Source organism: Ceratotherium simum, chromosome 30 (assembly GCF_057802395.1).
Source record: "Ceratotherium simum simum isolate JZ-2026a chromosome 30, ASM5780239v1, whole genome shotgun sequence".
In the NCBI taxonomy this organism is placed as follows: domain Eukaryota; kingdom Metazoa; phylum Chordata; class Mammalia; order Perissodactyla; family Rhinocerotidae; genus Ceratotherium; species Ceratotherium simum.
In genome coordinates this window covers 37,514,740-37,538,456 of record NC_141929.1, presented here as the reverse complement: position 1 = coordinate 37,538,456, position 23,717 = coordinate 37,514,740, and the positions used below count along the sequence as shown (strand labels likewise).

At 36.1% G+C, this 23,717-nt stretch overlaps 1 protein-coding gene across 2 annotated transcripts in view; it reads left to right on the top strand.

Moving 5' to 3' along the window:
• Positions 1–23,717, top strand: part of PHKB (phosphorylase kinase regulatory subunit beta) — a 45,863-nt gene that overhangs the window by 7,260 nt on the left and 14,886 nt on the right. For both annotated transcript variants that reach the window (XM_087420311.1, XM_087420310.1), the window contains exons 3-4: positions 20,632–20,721; positions 22,536–22,674. In XM_087420311.1, the coding sequence (XP_087276437.1) occupies positions 20,632–20,721; positions 22,536–22,674 (229 nt within the window). The remainder of the gene's footprint in view (positions 1–20,631; positions 20,722–22,535; positions 22,675–23,717) is intronic.

The following is a 23,717-nucleotide window of genomic DNA, read 5'->3' as shown; positions in this document are numbered from 1 at the left end:
TCATCTGTTTTGTTCACTCCTGTATCCCTAGAGCTCAGAAGAGTGCCTGGAACATAATAAATGCTCGGTAAATCCTATTCCTTATCACACCTGAGTCCCTCCCACCCCTTTTGAGAGACAGTGTCATAATGTGGTTAGTATACGGACTGTGGACTCATACACCTAGGCTTAAATCCCAGTATGACACTTCTAAACTGTGTGAACCGCTTTTGCACCTACTTTCCCTCCTTATACAGTGGAGATAATAGTATAGCCCTCATAAGTTCTTGTGTGAAGATCAAATAATGTCTGTGAAGTACCTAGTGGTTGTAGTAGGGGTACTAATGATAACGATTATAACGTTGATGATGACAGCAGTGACAATTTCAGTAGCTAGTTTTTATTGAGTACTTAATATGTGACAAGTAGCGTTCTCAGTGCTTTACATTTAAATCTCACAATAATGCCATGCTATAGGTACTATTAACTATCTCTGTTGAAGAAAATCAAAACGCAGAGAAGTAAAGTAACTTATATAAATTCACATAGCTAGGGTTCAGACTCAGGCAGAGCCACTGCTCCTAACCACAGCTGCCTTCCCTTTCTTCATCATGTGCGGTGCCTAGTATTCCGTAAATGAGTGGCAGTGATTATTTGCACCTTGGCAGTGTTCACTGCTCTTCTTTCACTCATTTCAAATTAACTAATGTTTATTGGACCCCTCTGAGGTGTAGGAAGTTGGTAATATATGATACTGGCCTCAGAGAGCTCAGCCTGATGGAACTGTGCAGAACTAAAGATGACGTCAGTGGTTTTGCGTACATACCATCTCTGTCTTTCTTCTGGACTCTTCCAGTTGTTTCCTACTGAACTTTGCTGACTACAGCCATCACCTCCCATTGGACCACCTCCCTAGCCAGTCCATTCTATAAGATCCTGTCTGGGTGATTTTTCTAAGAACTGATCCTGTTACTCCCTTGCTTAACACCACTGGTCAGCTCCCCATCTCCTGGAGGATTAGGATGTGACTTCAGGGAAAGCGTCTCTGAAAGTGACCTTTGAGCTGAAGGAGGAAATAGGAGTCAAGTGAGAAGTTGGGGTGAGGAAGCTTCTAGGCTAGGATCTTGGGGATAGATAGAGCTGGGTATTTGAGGAGCACTGAGAAGGCCAAAGGACAAAGCATTGTGAATGACAGGAATAGGAGAGAGAGGATGGGTGGGATGGGCAGGGCATTGGGAGCCTTGAAGATATTTAGATTTTGTTATAAGTGGAAGGGAAAGCTATTGAAAATTCCAAGTAAGGAGTGATAAGACCTGAGTAATATTTTATGAAGATCCTCTGACTGCTATGAAAATAAGTTGGAACGTCGCAAAAAGGCAGGGAGCAGCCTAATGGAGAAGCTGTGTGTTATATGTCTCTGTCTCTGTGTTTAACACTTAGCACAGGGCACAGTGCTGGGCACATGGGGCGCTCAGTCCATATTTGATAATGAATAATGAATGTCTATGAAAGCACAGGTGTTGACTCTTTCATCTGTCTGGATTCAGAAAATGTGGCCACCTTTGTTATGCATTAGAATCTGTCTTAACATTTATAACATCTTTAGCTCAAGAGACTAACTTTTAGAATGTGGCCCAATTTAACACAGGAAAATTTCCTGTGTGTATAAATAGCAAATTCTTATAAATCTATATCTTATTTTCATATCATTATGATTATCTATGTTCATGTTTAAAGTGGCAGATTGACTATTCTATTTCTGAGGAATAATCTGCAAAACCACACAAGGTGCTGCTGTATCTTTTCTTGGTTCAGGCTGAAAGATACATATAGACATTTGATTTACCGGTTAAAAGATATTGAGTTTATGGGAATGTAAAAAGGATTTTTTAAAAATTTATTAGTAAACACTTATGCAGTTGGGACATGTCTTTTATGATATTTTGGGGTCTTGAAAATAGACCCAAAATAGATTTGAAAATAATCCATGAGTAGAAAACAAGTAAAAGAAAATCGTACTGCATATATTATATACTTGATCTTGAAAATTTGGTAAATGCTCTCTGATGGTTCATAGTAATTTTCTATAATGTGTTTTTAATAAATTCACACTTGTTCTCATTTTTGTCACGTTAGGCTTTGGCTGCCTTGATTAGAAGTGGTTTTAAAAAGATGAAAAATTGTTGCTATTTTTTGTTTTCCTGTTTGTTTCTTTTTCTTCCCTACAGATTTTTATTAGTTTTTTTTTTTTTTTTACCAACTGTGGTATATCTTAATCCTTTAAAAAGGATTATTCTTCATTTTTAATTTCTTGATTTTATAGCTTTCTTCTCTTTCTGTTCATATTTCACAAATTTCTTGAGGAAGTTACTTTTTATAGATGAACAGATGTGGTACGTTAAGTGACTTCCAAAACCACAGTGAGAATCTTCTTAAGTGTATACTTGAAATTGGCCATTTTTATAGGTTCTGATATATTATGTGTCTCGTGTGTTCTTTGTTGTCTTGCATAGTATAAGTTGTTAGTTTTTAATATATAAAAATTTCTAAAGCATGTTATTGTATTCCCTTTGTTATCAGTAACCTCACACCATTTCCATGGCCCCCCTTTTCAACCATTTAAAATTCAAGTCAGAACTGAATTTTTGCAGATGTGTAGGTCCTGTCACAGAGATGAACGGTCATGCTGTTATTTGGATTATAGACTGAGTCTTATTGCTAAAAGTGTGCATGCAGACTGGAAGGACAGGCCCAGGGCTCGGGATTGGGCAGGTGACCTTTGAACAGTCCTTCATCATATTTGTGTTCTCTTCCTGGTATGTTTTGAAAATATACTCATATCAGGTGCTTAACTTATATTCTTTATTGTGTTTCTGTCTTCCTCCAGCAATTGAACCAGTCAAGAATTTTCTATATATTTAGATTCTCTTTTTTTATGTGGTTGCATTAGCTTTTTAAGCTTGGTCATAACTGTCTGATGGTTGGTGATAGTTGTAAATCATCCTTATGTCAAAAGGATGACCTTGCCTTGCTGTGGCTTCAGTCAGTGGCTTAGTTTTCAGGTTATAGGGCAGCTTATTGTTTATTTATTTATTTTTAAATTTACTTTTAAACTTTTAACAACTTCTGGTTTAGGATGATTTGAGTCACATTTTTTTCTTTTTTTCTGTCTTTTGAATATGAATCTGTCATGAATTTTCATCTGTATAATCAAATGGCAGTTGTGCAAATCTAACTCTTCAAAAGTTAAGGGCAATGGACTAAACCTCTAAACTTACTCTGATCTTTGATTTTAAATTTTTTGATATAAGCATTTACTGATATATTTCGAGGATGGAAATTTTGGCACATGTCTCACGTAGCTCGTGTGTGTGTGTGTAATTTGACCATAGACCTTGCTATTTTAATGTAGATGGCCTTACTATGTCCTCTCTCTTTAAGCAAAAACAATATATTTAATAAGTTTTGAACAATAGAGCATCCTGTGGCTGAGTGGTTTCAAAGTGGGCAGCACCTTAGATTTTGACCAGTTTGGTGCTGTGGATTTGGTTGGGTGACTTCACCTGGAAATTCGTAGTGAGAAACTTGGAGCTCTGGAGAAAGTGCACTCTGCATCGTTAGGCTTCACTCATGATGTAGTGTAGTATTCAGAGCCATGCCCCACTGTGTGACATTTCGAACTTTTATACTTCTAAATATATTTTTAAAATGTATCTTATTTAAACATAATGTTATTTGGTCTTAGGCTAAGTGTTGGTAGAGAGCATTAATCATTTCTATTGATACTCTTTCTGCTTTGATGGGATTTTTTTTCCATTCAAACTGAGTCCCTTTTAAATATGGCTCATATAAGCTAGTTGATTTTAGACCTTTTGTTTGTCTTAAACATCTTTTAAATGGTCTGCCGATAACAGCGAAGTTTCCATGTTAAATATCTTTAATAAAGAGATATTTAAAATAAGAGCATGTTTTCTTAATTTACGTATTTCTGAGAGTAGTTATCTTTGCTTTGTGGGGAATCTTTCTATGAGTTTTCTTGTTGAGGAAGATTTACCCTGAGCTAACATCTGTGCCAGTCTTCCCCTATTTTGTATATGTGTTGCCGCCACAGCATAGCTGATGAGTGGTGTAGTTCTGCCTCCGGGATTTGAACCCAAGATCCCTGGGCCACCGAAGCGGAGCATGCCGAACTTAACCACTACGCCACAAGGCTGGCCCTCTATGAGTTTTTAATCTGTTGTTTCTATCAGTTCAGAGATCCTTGTGTTTGGATATGTTATCTTGTTTTCATGGAAATAACACGATGAAGCTCAATTAATTTGTTATATCCACTTAATGCCAATTCTCAGTAGTCTTGCAGCTTTGATGATAATCATTTGCTCAGTGACCACAAGGATAAACAAAAATCCTAGCAGATGTACAGTTAATTATTATAATTTGAAGGAATAAAAAACTATTTGAGGATTGGAAATTATCACTAGACTCTTTTTCCTTCTGCATTACACTATACAATATTGATACTTGTACCAAAGACCTGTACCAAATTTAAGCTTTTCCTCAGTCCTATTTATTCTCCCTTTTAAATATTTCTTTAATATTCTCTCCCCCTGCATCCCTGCTGTCACTATCTTAATTCAAGGCCCTGGGATGAATGTTTTAACCAAAAGTGGACTCTTATGCCTGCCTAGGACTCCCCACTTTTCTAGTGGTCTTTCACACTGCTGAGAGACTTATCTTTCTAAAGTTTGGATCATGTGATGTCCTTACCTGAACCTCCCCAGTGGCTCTTCGTTATCCAAAGGATAAAATGCAGACCTGGAATTTGCTGTTCAGCATCCTCTACTGTTAGACTTCTGGATACCTTTTTCCAGCCTCCTCTCCCACTTATATTCTCTGCACCTTTATCATGAAGTTCCCTGTGTTAAATAGCCTTTCTGTGTAAGCTTAGTGCACTCCCATAATCTGTTATTCTGCTCCAGTGATCTCTTATCTTTATATATTTTCTGACACCCCCTTCCCTGCATCCCAGGTTTCAATTAATTGCTCTTCTGGTTACCATGTACTTTATACATGCTTCTTTTAGCTCTGATGTCATTGCATTGCTATTAGATAATTATATATCTGTCTCCTTTCTAGGTTATGAAATCCTTCAGGTCAGAGACTGAATTGGTTGTAGCTTTGTATCAGTAGCCCATGATATAGGGCTTGGTGCTAGGGATTTAAAGTTGAATGAATTAATGAATCATGCTAAAAAGAATTAGTGCAATTGTGCTACAGAATGAACTTCCCAGCACTCTACATTGTCTAATTATTTCACCTTTTTGTTTGGTAAATAAAATTTGGTGAATTTATTTCCCAGCTATTTTTGAATAAGAACATATTATTTTCATACTAAATATATTTCTTCCACTGGTCAAGTCTAAAAAGGTTCAAATTCAGAAAAGAAATATAATAGATCTTTTTTGTGTGTGTGTGTGAGGAAGATCAGCCCTGAGCTAATATCCAATGCCAATCCTCTTCTTTTTGCTGAGGAAGATTGGCCCTGGGCTAACATCCATGCCCATCTTCCTCCACTTTATATGGGACGCCGCCACAGCGTGGCTTGACAAGCAGTGCGTCAGTGCGCACCTGGGATCCGAACCTGCGAACCCCGGGCAGCCGTGCTGCGTGCACTTAACCGCTTGTGCCACCTGGCAGGCCCCAGAAAAGAAATATAATAAATGAAACAAAATAATGACCTTAGTGTGTAATAACTTTATGACTTGTTGAGGGCACTCTGGATTGTTCTCTTGAACTGTGGACAGCATCTCTAGGGCCAAGCTACATGGCTCTGACTGCCTTTGCCCCTTGCTTAGAAACCATGAGCAGTTTCTGTGTACTGACTTTTGCTTTCCCTGAAGGGAAAATGGAAGAAATCACATAGATTATTCATCTACATTGTTATCAAAATGTAAGTCATCAGTAGCGTGTTTATTCTTTCACACATAGAGAAGGTCAACACAGTTTAATAGGTCTTTGTCTATCACAGGATAGACTTTACCTAAGATACCAAGAAATTTGAACTTGACACTTTGATTTCAGGAATATGGTAATGAAGGAGAATAAAATGATATACTTTTAAATGAAGAGGTAAAAAATTAGCTTCCTAAATCTTGCCATCTAGAGTAAGTTCACAATTTTTCAGAATAAGAAATGATATAAAATCTATTTCTGTAAAAGTCTTAAATACAATGTTAACACATTAGAGAAAAATCTCTGTTCATGTTAGACCTCTTCAGATCAGAGGCTAGCAGTTATTACATAGTTAAGTTATAGATGAGAGCTCTTCTTCTTGTGCGTTGCAGTTGTCTTGAACTAATAGAAGTAAAAGGAAGTGAAATCTAGGTAAAGGTCAGGTGCAAGTATAGGATGGTGGAAATACCTCATTTATACCGCTGACATGGGCAAAGTGCAGTGATCAATACTTGAATTGCTTGGAAAACAGCTTAGTATTTTGGGCACAGTTGTTATTAAAGCAGTATTTCTGATTTAAGTGTTACCTTAGAAGCAGGTTATATATTGCTGTGAATCTGTATTGTTTTCATAATAAGAAATGAAATTTTCAAGAGAAGACCCAAAATAATAACTAGGTGCTCCTGTTTTTTGTTTTGTTTTACCTGAAACAAAAAAAAACAAAGTATACTTCAGTGTGTACGTTCTTGCTCGTCTGCTTGCCAGCAATGTGACCTTGGATAAGTCACTTAACCTCAGTTTTTTTAATCTGTAAAATGGGAACAATAATAGTACTTACATATTAGGGTTGTGAGGAAATTATGCATATAAAGCTCTCAACATAGTACTTTGCACATGGTAAATGCCCAAGTAATATTAGCTGTTTTTATTATGATGTGGGTAATAATGAGATTATTATATTATTCTTTCCTTTTTGATCTCTTTGGTGAAAAGTGGATTTACATGTTTATATTCAATCTGGCATGTTGCGTATTGACAGCTCCAGTTAAGCATGGTGTTCTGGGCATACAGGTAAATTATATTAACATTGAGCTGTGTCCTTCTCTGCACCATAGAGGCCAAAATAATGAATTAAATTAAAAAAATCAGACCCCTGAAGAGGGAGTCAGGAGATCTTGTTTCTGGTGTTAATCTTGCTCTTAACTAGCTCTGCATTCCTGAGCAAATTGTAAATTTCTCCATAAAGAAAGGGGCTTAGACTGATGCTTGTTCATGTTCCTTTCTGCTTCAAAATATCATGGCTTTTGGCCGTTGACTGTCAGGGTAGTCAGAGGAGACTATTTACAGGGCTTTAGGACCTCTGCTATGTGATTTTAAGGCAGATCTTACAAGATGGGGAACTGGTTGGGGTTGGGCAGAGTTGATGACATGTTAGCTTTGGGTTGTTACAGTACTTAAGGTCTTGCAGCAAGCCTCCATGAAGAAGATGGTAGTCTTGATGTTAAGCTGTTTTGGTTTGTTCATGGTTTTACCTTCTAAGGGTTAAAGAGTTGGATTTTCCTAAGACAGTAAAGCTGCTATTTGATTTTGATACCCTCTTTTTTCCTCCTTTCCCCTTCTCTCTCTCATTTTTTACAAGATGGAGTTACTGTCTCTGCAGAGTCCTGGATCTCCTTAAAAGGCAGATTCTGATTCAGTAGATCTGGGATGAGGCCTGAGAGTCTGCAGTTCTAGCAAGCTGCCAGGCGAGGCCCTTCTGCTGCTGGATGGAGTGCACTCTGAGGAGCAAAAGTCTGTCTATATCACTATACTTGTTGAGCAACGTCCTTTGTAACATCCTCATCTCTTCTCTGTCTTGCATTTTAGACTCTAGATCTTGGCCTCCCAATTAAGCATCCTCATGTTCCTAATCTTGAACTTAGTCTTTGGGTAAATATGTCGTTATCAGCATCCCTGATTCCCATTAGGCACAATCTCACACTTACTCTGTGTGACCATGGCTGTTTCTGCAAGCCTCCTTTCACTAGTGTGGCTCTCTGCCTCTGTACCAGTTTGCTAGTCTACTCCAGTCTCTGACTTCTGGCCTGGATTTACCTGGACCAAATCTTTTTACTCAGCTGAGACAGTGCATTTGGGTTGCCAGTTTAGGGCTTCCATTTTGAAGCCATTGCTGTATATTAATAACATAAATTAAATTTTCCAGCAGATGTTATTAGAAATGACTGCATATTATTCACATTTCCTTCTGGTCTCTTTACCGTATGTGATTTCAGTAATTATGTTTAGTGATCCCTTCTATGTCTAGAGGACCCCATAGTCTCCATTTCAGTAGGCAGTTCTGCTCTGGGAGGTTATGACTGCCTCCATTTTCAGGGAGTTGCCTAGCCAATGGAATGGAGTTGAGAGGCATAATTGGTCAGCACTAGTGGTTAAGCTGACGTTTTTTCCCCCTGCGCAATTTATTTTCCACAAGTACTTCTTTGAGAAACTGAAGTGCTGATTGCTTGAAGATCTCTGTGGAGGCCCTTGATGGTGGTGGTGGTGGTGGGATGTGGCGTCTTGCATATCTCATGCAGCTTATCATTTAAAGCAGAATAATGCCAGTAAACACTGGTTTTAGAAGTCTTTTTTTCCTAGGCATCGTTATAAGATAAGATTCAGCAATCTTATAGAATGAACATAAAAATATGAGGGTAGGTGCTTCAAGTAATAGAATATAATTGTGTTTGAAAAGGACAGGAAACAGCAAGCTGTCTTCAAATTAACTACAAAAAACTAGCAAGTTTAGGGCTAATTTCCATTATGGTTTCATGTCACAGTAGTAGTTTAGTTTCATTTGCAGTAGTATAAGCTGAATACCTTAAATATCCATTGTCATGACTTCCATTTTCATTTCAATTTTTTGCTACAGTAAAATCTTTATAACTAAAATATAATGCAAATTAAAGTACAGCAAAATTTTAATAGTCTTAGTGTTCACCCAGAGTTATATTCTTTCAGTTTTGTATTACGTAAAAAACTAATAGTCCATGAAAAATATGGTAAAGTTAAGCTACACTTAGAATAGACATGAAGAATTTTAAGCCAAACTAGATGGTTTGAATAGTGTATTGCTTGATGAATAATATACTTAGACCTAAAAGAATGCCTATTATAGTATTCCAGTTCTATAAATTTAAATGTATGTATTGGAAGGTGGAGTAATTTACATTTTAATATTTTCATGTTAGCATGGATGTGGCAGCCTAATACTCATCCTACACTTCTTTTTTTTAAATATTCTGTCATATTTTTTTTTTTTTTTTTAAAGATTTTATTTATTTATTTTTCCCCCCAAAGCCCCAGTAGATTGTTGTATGTCATAGCTGCACATCCTTCCAGTTGCTGTATGTGGGACGCAGCCCCAGCATGGCCAGAGAAGCGGTGCACACCCAGGATCCGAACCCGGGCTGCCAGCAGCAGAGCGCGTGCACTTAACCGCTAAGCCACGGGGCCAACCCCATCCTACACTTCTTGATGAGAGATTTGGTTCTGCCCCCAAGGGTCTTGAGTTTGCTTTGTCTCCCCAGAGACAGCATGCTTTTCTGGGATGTTTGACAATTAGCCCTAATTAGACTTGGAGATTGTTGGTGACTTGTTAGTGAAATTAAGGTTAGCTCTGAATAGTCATGCTTCAGAAATAATTATTATTTTGATTATAAAATTTTATTGAAGACCTGTTAGCATCGTTACTATGTAGCACAGGGTCACATTCTAGTGGAGTTTTTCTCCCTCTTCCGCCCTAAGTAATGCTCCTTCCTCTGGCGTGGTTAGAGAAAGTGATAATCTTGGTTTCCGTCAGCTCGCGCACATAGGCACTAAGCTATGTATAGCAACCCAAGGGTACTTTAATATCACATTTACAGCTCAAATTCCACTCAATTATCTTTTTCTGTTTCTTAAAAATTACTAATTATTTAAATTGCTGTTTTAAAATCACTGTGGAGGGCATCCATTCTTGCTTTGATCAAGAAGATTCTGATGTTAACCTGACAAAGCCAATTAATCAAGAATTCCTTGCTTTTTTACTAGTGACCAGTCCAATGCTAAGTGGTGGAGGAGGTTCAAAAGCATAAGGATGGAGAAGGAAAGGCAATTAGTATTTAATATACACTCTGCTAGTTTCTTTACTTAAAATGTTTCATTTGAGTCTCACAACAGCCCTATGAGGTTATATGATTTTCTCCACTTTACAGATGAGAAGACCTAGCTCAGAGAGAGCCCAAGTCCTGGAAGTGATATAGCTATGATTGTAGGCCAGGTCTGCCTGTTCTCAAAACCCATGCTCTTTCCACAGCTTCTTGAGTTTTAAGACAGTCTCCATCCAGGAGTTTCTTTACCCTTTGGGGTTGACGGGGAGGGGTAGAGGAGAGCAGGCAGACCTCTCTTTTACTTGATTGAACCTTGGGTTTAACCTTATTCACTAAAGAGTGAAAGTTGGCTTGTAAAAGATATGACTTGGATTCCATGCAAGAAAGTTTGGTCACTTAATGATTTTATTGTAGGTGAGTCTTTACAGAAGGCAGTTCATCGACACATACCCTCAGGACAGCCTTCAAGCAAATTGCCAAAGTCTGAGGGTATAGGGTAGGAAATGGCGGTGCCATATCTCCCCTGTTTTACTTAGCCAATGGTCTAAACTTCACTGCGTTTTGATGAGAAGAAAATTAACTAGCATTCATGATCTGCAAACTCTATACTGTCTGTCCGAAGTATTTCTAGTTTTATTCTGGTTGTGAATATTTTTATTCCCATGGTCAGCTTACTTTGCTAATTCATAGTTTATTGTTATTTTTTTCAGTTAACATTCAAGACTTCCTCTAGTCATGCCTACTGTACAAAGTGTTATCAGGGCAATTTTTAATTAGTAGTAATAACATTCATATTAAATGCATTGCTGAACTTTGCCAAGATGAGAAATATAGACCAGGCTTCACCGAAGTGTAAATGATAAATAGAAATGGTTCAGTTCCATTTTTCAAATGCTGCATGGCTTGAAAGTGTTATTTCTGTAGGACTTGCGTAGAATAACATGTGAGAGAAAAATGCCTATGTCACATGTTTTCATCACTACAATAACAGAAGACATAATAAAATTAAATATTTCTTGTAAAAATTGGGAATGATGTATAGGGAATTTTTTCCCCTTCCGTGTAATTCAATTAATATTAACCTAAGACTCTGTCATTTAAGTCTTAGAAGTTTGGAATTTAAAATTTTTACTTGAAGGGCCGGCCCCGTGGCTTAGCGGTTAAGTGCGTGCGCTCCGCTGCCGGTGGCCCGGGTTCGGATCCCGGGTGCGCACGGAGGCACCACTCCTCCAGCCATGCTGAGGCCGCGTCCCACATACAGCAACTAGAAGGATGTGCAGCTATGACAGACAACTATGTACTGGGGCTTTGGGGGAAAAATAAATAAATAAAATCTTTAAAAAAAAAAAAAAAATTTTTACTTGTAGTATAAGTAAGAAATAATGACTCAGGGTTTCTCTTGAGGAATCTTATATGTTCAGATTAGTATTATGCTCTATAAAGTGGCCCACTTGTAAGGCTGTACACATTTATTCTAGTGATCAAATCATTTTTAATAATATCCTTTTGTGATTTCATTCAGGTCCTCCTTTATGAGTGATAGACTAACAGAACAGAATAGAATAAAATAGAAGAATAGAACAAGTTGAATTACTTTATGTTCACAGCCTAGGTTATTGATGAGAGAGTCTTACTTAACTTCATCTGCCCTGATGAATCATCTTATTCATTGCAGCTGATTCTGAGTAACTTTTGGAAAATTTTATATATCAGAGGATATTAATTCCATTTGTTCAATAAATATTTATTGAGTACTCACTGTGTACCAGGCACTGTTGGCACTGGGGTTATAGCAGTGAATGAAACAACTGCTGCTGAGGACATTTAATAACTTCTGCCACTTCTGAATGCATTTTTTTTTCCCTAAAGAGGAGTTCCAAAAACTTTTTAGAAAGATGAGAATTGTTGGAATACAGCTCTGACTTCACAGAAATCGTACAAATTCGTGGTACATTATGGCAAGGTGCTCAACTAGACTACAAATAAGAAAGGAAAATGAAACAGCTAATTGAGTGATTGGTATTCGTAAGGTCAACACGTGAAACATCAACCCGATTTAATATCCTTAAATAGATTTTATAGACCATACTCCTTCTTTAAAGGTCACTGGAAGAACTTAATACCTTTTTATTAAAAATAAAATGGGAACAGTGAATGGCCTTTTCACATCTTATTTGAATAAGTTGAATAGGCAAATTTTACTTCATTTTTATAAAGTTGTGTTATTTCATATTTACCATTTCATATTTTACATTTAAAATGTGTTTTACCCAACTTGCTATGGAGAAACATACAGAATTAAACATACAGAACTATGATAATAAATTGGGGTTAAGTAAATGTATGTATACATGTACATATAATTTTGGAGCAGTCTGTTGTTTAAGGCAGAAAATGAAGGCAAGAATTAAGGGCTCTTAACTCTTCTCAACCAAGCATTTTTATGAGGTTTCATGGTATAGGGAAAAGAGCACATATACGGTTTGTCTTCAGAGAGCCCTGTGTTCAAATTCAGACCGATATTTAGTAACTTAACTTCTTTGTGCCTCAATTTAATGCTAACCTCATAGCTTTGTTAGGATGATGAAATGGGACGATGTGTATAAAGTATCTTGTACAATGCATAGCAGTAGGCATTCAAAATTTCCCTTTCCCATTTAAAAAAAATTATACAAGTAGTAAATGAATACCTTCTTATATAATATTTAGACAATTAGGAATATATAGTAAAAATCACTGTCCTCTCCCTAGTAGTAATTATTTTTAAAAGTTTGGTGTGGCTTCTTCTAGGCTTTTTAAAGTACTTAGTTATCTATATATGCATATACATTTGTGAACATCACACATGTAACGTTATTTTTGCTTAGTTTTGCAACACAGTATACTGCATACCTTGTTTTATGACATTACTTTTTCACACTATATTTTTGTTGGTCTTTCATGTTATTACAAATAGATCTATCTCATTCCTTTAACTGTTTCAAGGTACAAACGTTGAATGGAGGTGTCAGAATTTATTCATTCCCCTACTGGAGGCACATTTATTCCTTAATGTTTTAAATTTTTGTGCATGGTGGAACTGAACAGTATAGAAAATCATTTAAGTTCTGTTTTTTTGTTTTGCTAGTTACTGATGATCTTGATAAAGTGTGGAGTTATGTATAGTGTATATCTTTTAACTAGAAAAGTTAACTTATATCCATTCTAAAGTTAGTAAGATAAGTTTTTCAGTTTGTCTCATCATGAAAGTCTGAAGAGATGGGACTTGATCATTAAACAGAGGATGTGGATGGGGCAGTATCAGGAGATAGCCTGTGAGAATACAGTTGTAAACTGGTCGTCAAAAGTTTCCTGAAACATTTTGTCAGCTTCTCTCTTTCTTTTCCTTCCTTCCTACCAAACATTTGCTGCCATATACTATGTATTATATATGGTCCTTGTTATTGATCAGCTTCCAATGTAGTATAACACATTAATCAAATAGTGAAAATAAAATGTATTGTGATAAGCAAGAGCTGTAATGAAGGTATTTACAAGGTGCTGTAAGATTGCAGAAGATGGGACAATTAACTCTGCCTGTGGGAATTCAAGAAGGCCTCCCCCTAATCATGTGGATCACCCACTTCAATTCAGTAAATATTTATGGAGAACCTCTTAGTGCCAGCATTAGGGATACAAAGTTGAGAATGTATTGGAATACCTTGTCCTTCCTATAGTAGTATCCTTCTAGTTTTTATAAGTGGAGGAGTAAAAGGGAATTTGAAGATGAAGAAGCTATCATCTGAAGTTAATGATGTAATTTAAATTTCAAAGTTGCTTGAAAATATATTGTATCATATTTGGATGATACATAGGATAAACATATAGATTATTTTACTCTGGAAACCCTCGCTATCTTAGCAGCTCAAAAACTAATGTTTTAATAATTTACTGATAAACCACAGATGTGGTTTGCATATATTTTGTATGTTCACATCCGAGGCTTATCTGTTTGCTCTCCCGTGCCTTCCTGGTTGGCACACTTCCTGCCCTCCTCACCTTCTCTGCATGCGTATATGAGTACAAGGAATATACAAACCACATGAAACTATTTGACCCTTTACAATACAAAGTCTTCAGAGTCTGCTTAGTTCTTGATAATCTTGTGGAATATGTTAGCTCAGGGAGTTTGGTTCTTTCCTGTTTCTTTGTACCTACTTTGTTATTAGTTTATTAGCGTCTATGTTGTTCCTGGCTCTGAAAAATCACAACTCTTAACATGTCCTATATTTATAAAATTAGCTGCTTATTATTAGCTAAGGCAGGTAAAGATTCTGAAGTTGCAATCGTTAGAGCTGGTGAACTTCAATTTGCTCGATTCTCGAAGTTAGAGAATCATTAGTAAAATGCAGATGGGAGATACTGATTGATTCTCTCCTAGGGGTAAGATTCTACTTTCACAAATTTTGTGTATTTTTCTGCTAGAAACCAAGACCCATAGAAAAATGAAAGTATGCTGTTTATGTTTTAACTTTGTGTCAATATCCAGTAATGAGTGCTACATAGAATACTTTCAAAAAATCAATATATGTTGCTCCAAGCAAAGAGGATTTTCAGAGACATTAATGCAACCACACTTAAAGCTGACTATTAAGCTATTTGTAAACATCATATGTCCATGATAGGTTTGAAATCTTGCATAAAATTGTTATATCTGTAAGAAAATATAAGTAGGCCAAATGCTACATTATTAGATACTAGAGTTTTTATATAGCTTTTGAAAATTAAGTTGTATTATTTCAAGAGGAAATGATCTGTTGACTCACTTAACTGGAGATGTTCCCTGCTTATAATTTAGGATAAATGGATCTTTCTATTCAATATTTTGTAACCTGAAAAAAAAAATTGGACCAATTTGATCTTTTTAAAAAGTATGGAATTCACTACTTACTTTAAAAGCAGTTTAGAAAACAAATTTCTAGTGGATCAAATACCTAAATGGGAAAATTTATATTTTTATGTAATAAAAAACTTAGCAGAAAATTGAGGTGACTATATGTATAACCTAGGGGTTGCCTTTTTAAACAGAAAGGAAAACTAGAACCAAGTGAGGAAAGATAGATATATTTGACTATTAAAAGTCTTTATACTGTAACATTAGTATACTAATGAAAGCTCAGGGGAAAATATTTGAAATAGAAATGTTAAATAGCAAACAAAATATACAAACAGCTCTTGGAAGTTGATGACAAAAACACTAACAGAGCAATAGCAAATGGCAGTAGGGTGTAGGCAGTTCACGGAAGACCAAATCCAAACGGCCGGTGTGACAAGATTCTCAAACTCACTCATAGTATGGGAAATGAAAATCAAGTGAAAGTGAGATGCTGCTTTACTTAAAACTTTTGAAAGAATGGAGCACTTACATTTCTGATGGGAATGTGAGTTATACCTTTTTAAAAAATGCACTTGGCCCTTATTTTGTAAAAAGTACATTGATCATTTAATTCAATACTGCTTCTGGGAATTTAGATCAGAGGTGGGCAAACTTTTTCTATAAAGGGCCAGATAGTTGATATTTTAGACTTTGCAGACCATATGTTTTTTGTCACAACTACTAAATTCTATGTGACATCACTGAATGCAGAGTTGGGAAGAGATGTGTTGTAATATGCTGTCATAATCTATTTCCAATGTACAGATATATAGATGCAAATAAATTCAAGAGCATATGTAATAGTAAAATGTAGTAAAATAAATCAGGAAGCAATGTTTTGAATGTTTATTACCTTTGTTTTTAATAATTATTTAGTTGTAAATTTACATCATTTAATTTTCAGTTATGGCTGTGTTTCATACCCAGCTCCCAAAATTCCTGAAAAGTTAACAGTTGCCTCTCTCCAGCTGGTACTTGCAGGCTCCAGCGTATTACTGGCTATATCTGTGTATAAGGATGTTTGGCAGTATTGTTTATAATAGCAAAACCAGGAAACAAATTATATACCCACTGGTAGGGGCATAGTTGAGTAGGTTGTGCTGTGTCAACACCCTGGAATATATAGCAGCCATTAGCAAGAGCCATATAGTTGCCTTTAGTGATTGCCATGTGTATTGTTAAACCAGAGGAGCATTTGCAAGGATGATTCTATTTCATGATCTCATTTTTCTAAAACACTCTCTCCTCATTTATGCGTGTATGTTTGATTATATAAACATAGAAAAAAGTATGGTTACCTGAGATTGAGGACAGAAGAGGGTAAGAGGTGAGGTAAGGGAAAAAAAGGAATAATGTCCATGATAAAAACAGCATGTATGTTATGATTCCATGTGTAGTAAATTGTATGTATGTTTATATATACTGCCTAAAGAAATGCCTGAAAGAAATGTACCAAAATGTTAATGATGCCTGTCTTAGGGTGATGGAATTTTGTCTTTTTTTTTTTTAAATCTGAAAAGAAATTATTTTAATTGAAGGAGAAAATGAGAATCCTGTAGGCCTTTTATGGATTTAGATTTATAATAAAATTCTCTATCCTGTGAAAAGGCATACTTGAGTCAGTGTTTTAATAAAATTTAACCTGTTAGTGATATACTTTCTTCACTTAAACCTTTTCATGTGTATCACTTCAAAAAAAATTTTAGTAGGTAATATGTTGTTTCATAAGATGTGTATAAGTTTTAGAACTATGATATTAAGTATGTGTGCATATATGTACATATGTTTATGACTTCATGTCCTCCTAGATTTCAGTTGTTATCTTCATATTTAAAGGGCAATTCATTATTTGATATTGCTCTTATTTTCAGAGATTACAATGCAGGAGTTCCTTGTTCTCCAAGCCCCACAGGGGGACTGAATTTTCCTGTCCTCTGTCTTTAAAGGAACGCCCCACCCTGTTTTGTGTCACCCTTATTCAAAACCTTACCTTTCTCTCTAATCTGTAAGCCTTGGTAGCCTGCTAGATGGATGGTCCAGAGTCTTATGCATACACTGTACTTATTAATTGAATGAATAAATAGTGGTATTTATCTTAGTCTATCATCATACATGGAACAATGATAAAGCTCCTTCAGGGATCATCAAAGTCTTGATTAATAACATTTTTGTATGTATTAAAGAGCTTTGAATCATATAATAAAAAGTACTATGCCAAAATAGTAGACTATTGATGTTTTGGTTTGCTGGTCAGTCTTCTACCTTGAATTTCCTCTTGGATCATCTCTTTTATTCTTTTAATGGTTGCTGTTTGAATTACCAGTGCTGTTTGTTATTTCTTAAGAGCCTTCTCACAGCGCTCAGAAACCTTCTAGGTGTTTTATAGTGCAAAATTCAGAAAGTTTATGCCTTTGTTAAGTTGTTACTCCTTCTTAATATTGTTTTTGTCTTGTGGAAATATCTTGGGAACCTCTTTCTTTAGTCTTCTTGTTAGTAAATAGCCCTCTTTGCCATTATAAAGCCGTAATATTTCTCTTCAAGCAGCAACTTCTGCTGCTGCTGCTTTTATATTGTTCTTTGGCAGTTTATCTCTTTGACAATAATGTGTTCTGAAATGAAGCTGTAGATTGTGTTTTTCTTTTTTTTTTTTTTTAAAGATTTTATTTATTCAGTTTTTCCCCCCAAAGCCCCAGTAGATAGTTGCATGTCATAGGTTCACATCCTTCTAGTTGCTGTATGTGGGACTCGGCCTCACGTTGGACGGAGAAGTGGTGCCTCGGGGCGCGCCCGGGATCCGAACCCGGGCCGCCAGCATCAGAGCGCGCGCACTTAACCGCTAAGCCACGGAGCCGGCCCTGTGTTTTTCTAAAACAAGGGGAATTGACAGGTGAAAAATCAGATCACATGTTTAAACTCATTTTACAAACTTGATAGCTGATAAGTTTCATCTTACTTTGTGATGTTTGGATATAGGCATAATTCAAATGGGAAAAACATGGAAGGAAAAATTTACATTTTAAAAATTCATTTCATTTTGAACTCTAAACATTTATTAGAGTTTTCTTTTGCCTCTTTTTCTTTGTCTTTGGGAATTCATGCTCCATTGTTTGCTTTCTCCTGCACATTTTTATTTGTATTGATGCTTTTCAGATGTCTAATTCTTGTTTAAAATGTAACCATTGATTACTTTTCCTTTGACTTCAGATTTGTGGTACTGTTCACCATATATTGTGTGGAACATCCTTGTTTAATTTTATCCAGTTGCTTCAGAAGCACTATTATGATGATCACTAAAGTGTTAACGTTTGTCTAGCCAGGCTGCTCTGAATTCACTGTGGGCTTTCTTTGAGGATATAGGAAGGTATGAAAAATATTGATTCCTAGTGAATTAGGGATTTTACTTTTACTCTTTTCTGCTGTGCTTTGAACATCTTCTCTTTTGGCTCTTACTGAATAGTTATTTATTTTCTTGAACTATCTGGTTTTCTTTTGTTTATTTATTGCTACTTCTAAGAAATTCCACTGGTGATTTTTTGTGTGTGTAAGGAAGATTAGCACTGAGCTAACGTTTGTTGCCAATCCTCCTCTTTTTGCTGAGGAAGATTGGCTCTGAGCTAACATCTGTGCCCATCTACCTCTATTTTTATGTGGGACGCCTGCCACAGCATGGCTTGATAAGTGGTGCGCAGGTCCATGCCCGAGATCCGAACCTGCGAACCCCGGGCCGCCAAAGCAGAGTGTGCAAATTTAACCGCTATGCCACTGGGTCCCATTGGTGATTTTTATTGAGACACAGATTACAGATCATTTTAGTCTTTTTTGGGAGATGAGGATCACCTTAAATGTAATAGCACTTTGAAAAATAAATATTTTTTCACTCCAAAAACCATAATACAATGTCATTAAAACAATCTTTCAAAATAAATTCACCTACCATTATAATGCAGGTGGATTTCAGTTTTGCATATTCTGTTTCAGTCTTTATCCATATGCACATGCATTGTTTACCTAATTGTAATGAAAGTATATGTGCAACTTTTGATGATTTTAGTTTTCTTATATAAAGCAAAATATTAGCTCTACTAATAGAGATCTAAATAAAAACAGACATTTTATTCATCCACAATCTTTCCAACCCAGCAAAGGTGTCTCCTTAAACTTTATATATATCTATGCACAATTTAAAACTTGTGATGATTTGTACCTGATTTTATTTTATTAATTATTGGATGAGCTTCAATGGGAATGTGTAGACTCCCAGAGCTTGGCACCTAATGTGCAAGTCATGGCTGTATTATTCCTTCCCAACTGCCAGGCTGCCCAGATACTTAAACCCAACTAGAGCTAAGGGAATGCAGGGAGGCAGAGGGCACGGCTGGGCCCTTGCCTCCTGTACAGGAGTCCTAGTGCTTTCCTGTCTAAGTTGATAGGTCTACCCCTTCTTCACCATGGGGTCATTCTGGTTGGTGTCGTTGTGAAGACTCTTTTAGAAAATCTCTTCACTCAGAGCAGGTCATTTCGTATTCCCTGTTTTTATCCACAAATAATCTCTCTTTCCAATAGATGATAATGGACCTATTGTCTGAATATGTAAATCCTTTTCTCACTTCCTTCATAATGTTTATCTGCCTAGACATAAAGGGATTCTAATACCTTGGCTTTAAACTAGCATACTGGACATAATTTTGCAAACATAAATGCTTTAATTTTCTTTAAAAACAGCTTCTTAATGCATGCCAACACGATTTCCCCTCCAGGTGAGTTATAGGTTCACTCTTGTGCTGTGTCGTTAGACTATATGACATGCATTACCTGAAACCGGAGGTGGATTAATTGTGACCTTGAGATGTTTATGATTTCTGAGTGCTTTTAGTGGGAGTGAGAGACAGTACTTAGTCTGATGGCTGAAGGTTCAGATGTCTTTTCAGTCAGCAGTTGAGAAGTACACTAGTCAAGCGAACAATTTTCTGTATCCATTTTATGGCAAATTATCATGATTATTGTGTATTCTGTAGCTTTTGAGCACTGTGCTCTGCTAACACCTTGGAGTAGTTTTTGTGGCTGAGAAGTAGAAATGCTTTCTGCTTATAGTCTGGATAATAAGGCAAGAATATCATCTACCTAGGAGAAAGTGGAGAATTTCAGTATGAAAACCATCTGAATATTTGTGGAGTGGATGATTTTGGAACATATCGGCATTATCTTTTTCCTTGAGGCTTTTGGGGTATGATCGTTTGATAGAAAATTGCCTGATGAATGAAGCATGAGCATAAGGAATAAGGTTTGGATTTCAGGGCATGTAAGTAGGTATATTTCTCAAAGGGAACTGAAATTATTGAGCTAGTGACTACCACCTGAGTAATAGTGATATTTCAGTTGTTAGGACCAGTGTACATGTGAGTTAGTTGGATTCACTGCCGGGGTGGGGGGGGGGGTATCCCATAACATTTAGAACCCTCCTATACTTATTACAATGGTGCTTTCTGCTCTCTCCTTCCCCCACCAAGAATTTGACCAGTAGTGAATGAAATATGACAGTTTACATATAAAAACAAAAATTAGATTGTAAGTAGTGCTTCTTCATTTGTTTAGAAGTTTTGTTTGTTTATCTGGATGAAAATGACTGAATTTGATGGGTTTTCATTTTTCTTTTAGGCTCAGTTTATGAACCTCTTAAAAGCATTAATCTTCCGAGACCTGATAATGAAACTCTGTGGGATAAACTGGATCATTATTACAGAATTGGTAAGCAAAACCTGAGGAGAACATGTCCTTAGGAAGCTATGACTAGGCTTTCCTCTGCCTTAGTTATATTGTGTACATTATGTGGATGGTGGTGTTCTCTCATTGGATGCTGGGGTACTTTCAGTGCTTAGGCAGCTATACATTCCAATTGCATATTGATACCAGGACTATAAAAGGAATCCAGCTAGTCATATCTGTCCCTGAAAACTGTCACCCATGTCCTCTGTGTCCTTTTAGCCTTCCTAAACATAATCAGATTTGAAACTAGAGGCTATTCTGGATTAATACTTACACAAACAAAGATTTTGCAGTATTTATTGCTCATTTACCTATACATGGTTCCTGGGTAGTTCTGAACCTTTTATATCCATTTCTAGTTCATTGAGATACAAAAGGTAATCTCAGGTTACTGTTACTAATATCAGGTCCCTGGGTTTTTTTGTTTGTTTTGTTTTGTTTTTGTCAGGATCAGCCTGGCAAATTTTGTTTTTTAATATGAGTAAGCAACTTTGAGATATGTATGTATGCAACTTCTCTTTGTTCATCAGACCATAAGTTGGAAATGCCTATTAATTTTTTGTGAGTTTGCTCCTTGTGCCATTTACTTGGCTTAGTATGGCAAATAATATAAAATTTCATTTATTTGTCTTCCCTAAGATAAGGACTTTTTGTTTAAACCTCATGTAAAACCTTAATTTAACTTATTTTGGTCAAGGTTCTGGTATATATTCTATTCTTTTATCTATTTTTATTTTATCTATTTTTTTATTGCCCTTTTATTATCTTTGTAGCCATAACTAGCTAAAGAGATTTAACTACCTTTTTAAAGAAATGTCAATAGTTTACTTCAGACTATGAGGGCCAATTCTTTACTCTGGGAAAAATAACAAATACCCTCATCTTCTAAAAGCAATGATAATGTCAGTTTAGTCTGAGAAAAAGAAAGATAAATTTAATTTCTTTTAATTTAATTTAATTTCTTTGATCTCTTTGAAGGACCAGAGTGCTTTGGACCTTTGAAACACTATCCTAAAAGTAGTTGACATGCCAATCTAGATTAGATTAATGTATTTTTGGGAAAAACATTAGTCATCCATTTATAGTTATTAGACAAGAATAAAATAACTTTTAGGAAATGTAGTTTTAGTGTGTTTATTTTTCTATTTTATGACTTTCATAAAAGGTAATAAAACATTAATTTCAGACTTCTATTATTTAAGTGAAATGTTCACAAAATCAGCTTACTTGCTGTTTTCATGTTATATTAGGATAGGATTCAGTTTTGAAATGTTAAACATATCCTTAACCTGCACAATATAATATGTAAAGTGAATATATTCCTCTGAAGACCAGGCACAAATTAGTTGTTAGTGAAAAATAGGATTCTGACCTGTTTAACAGTTGAGTTGGCTTTGGGGTGAGCGATTGCATGCCACTCTTTGTTGTACATTTACATTATGTTTCCCTGTTAAACTGATTTGTTGAAAATATGCTTAGTTTTTTGGTTGATATTTTTTTTTTCTGTACCTGATGTTGCCTTATAACAGTTATTGACATAAACCAGGGTTTGCTAAAGGCTTTTTAAGTTCTGAGTAGCTGAGTCCTTTCCTCAACAGTGGGAAGACTCCTCCATGCAGGGTGGATTCCCGCTTAGGCTGGAGTAACCTACATGAAGTTGTTTGTACATCTTTAAAAGTTTTATACTACAGCTGAGTTTAGAAACAACAAAATTTTCAGAAGTGGGATGAGGATGAGGAAATCCAAGGAAAATGGATGGCCGTACAATTCATTCTTTTTCTTGTCTTCAATTGCAGTCAAGTCAACTTTGCTGCTGTATCAAAGTCCAACCACGGGTCTCTTTCCCACTAAAACATGCGGTGATGATCGGAAGGCCAAGATCCAGGACAGTCTGTACTGTGCTGCTGGGGCTTGGGCTTTGGCTCTTGCCTACAGGTGGGCTGGTGTGTGCACTGCTAGTAACTCCAAGTCTAGGTAATAGGGTTTTGTTCGCCCAAGACAAACTGGGCAGCTGTCGTTGGACTCTGCTGCTGACTTACTGCGTGACCTGTGACTGCTCACATCTCTTTTTTGGCCTCTAAACCTTTTAGTTTTCCTGAGGGTTTATATGAGACTAGTTCTAACATTTTACACCTTTGTGACCAAAATTTTTCATCTCTGTTTATAAATCAGCATCAGTCTTTGGCAGAATGAACTGCCCATTTTCATTGAGCTGGTTGGTTTCAATCATAGAGAGAATTGATGGTGATTGAATTTTGCAGGTGATAAAACTGGAGGCTAGAGTAGTTAAAAGATTTGTTCAAAATTACACAACTAGTTAATGATAGAGCCAGCGCCAGGACTCCTTTTCTTTCCCCTCCCCAGTTTAGTGTTTTTCCCACTGCAGTTCACTGGGGTATCACTTGTTAAATCTGGTTGTAAGTCAAATAATTATTTATAAAGTAAAAAAAAATTCTTTCACTATACCAAATTTCTCCTTACCTTATTTATTTCATTATATATGGAAAACATCCAATGTGGGTCCTGACACATAGTCAGTAGTAATACATTTTAACCGTTATATTAAGATTAGGTTTCTGAATATTAATTTTCTGAGGGTGACACATACATGTACTTCTGATTTGAAAATTGTATCTTTCACATGAACATGATTCCTCTGTCTTAAATCATCAATGTGTTGCATTTGTAAAAGAAAATCAAATACTACTGAGTAATCACTTTCAGCACACTTGTTTGCTAATATCACTACAAGCCTTTCTTTACATATTGTATGAAAGCACAGTATAGCTTTTGTTAAATGTCAAGCTACTACTGGTCTTAGGAGTACAAGGAGCACCAATAGCACCTTAACCAAGTGGTCAAGCCAGTAATGGGACAGACTGACATTAGGTGCCTCCTGATGTGACACAATGGTATGTACACATCACCCATGTTGACTTCATACCAAAATGTTTAGGTGGATCTACCTGTGAATAAAC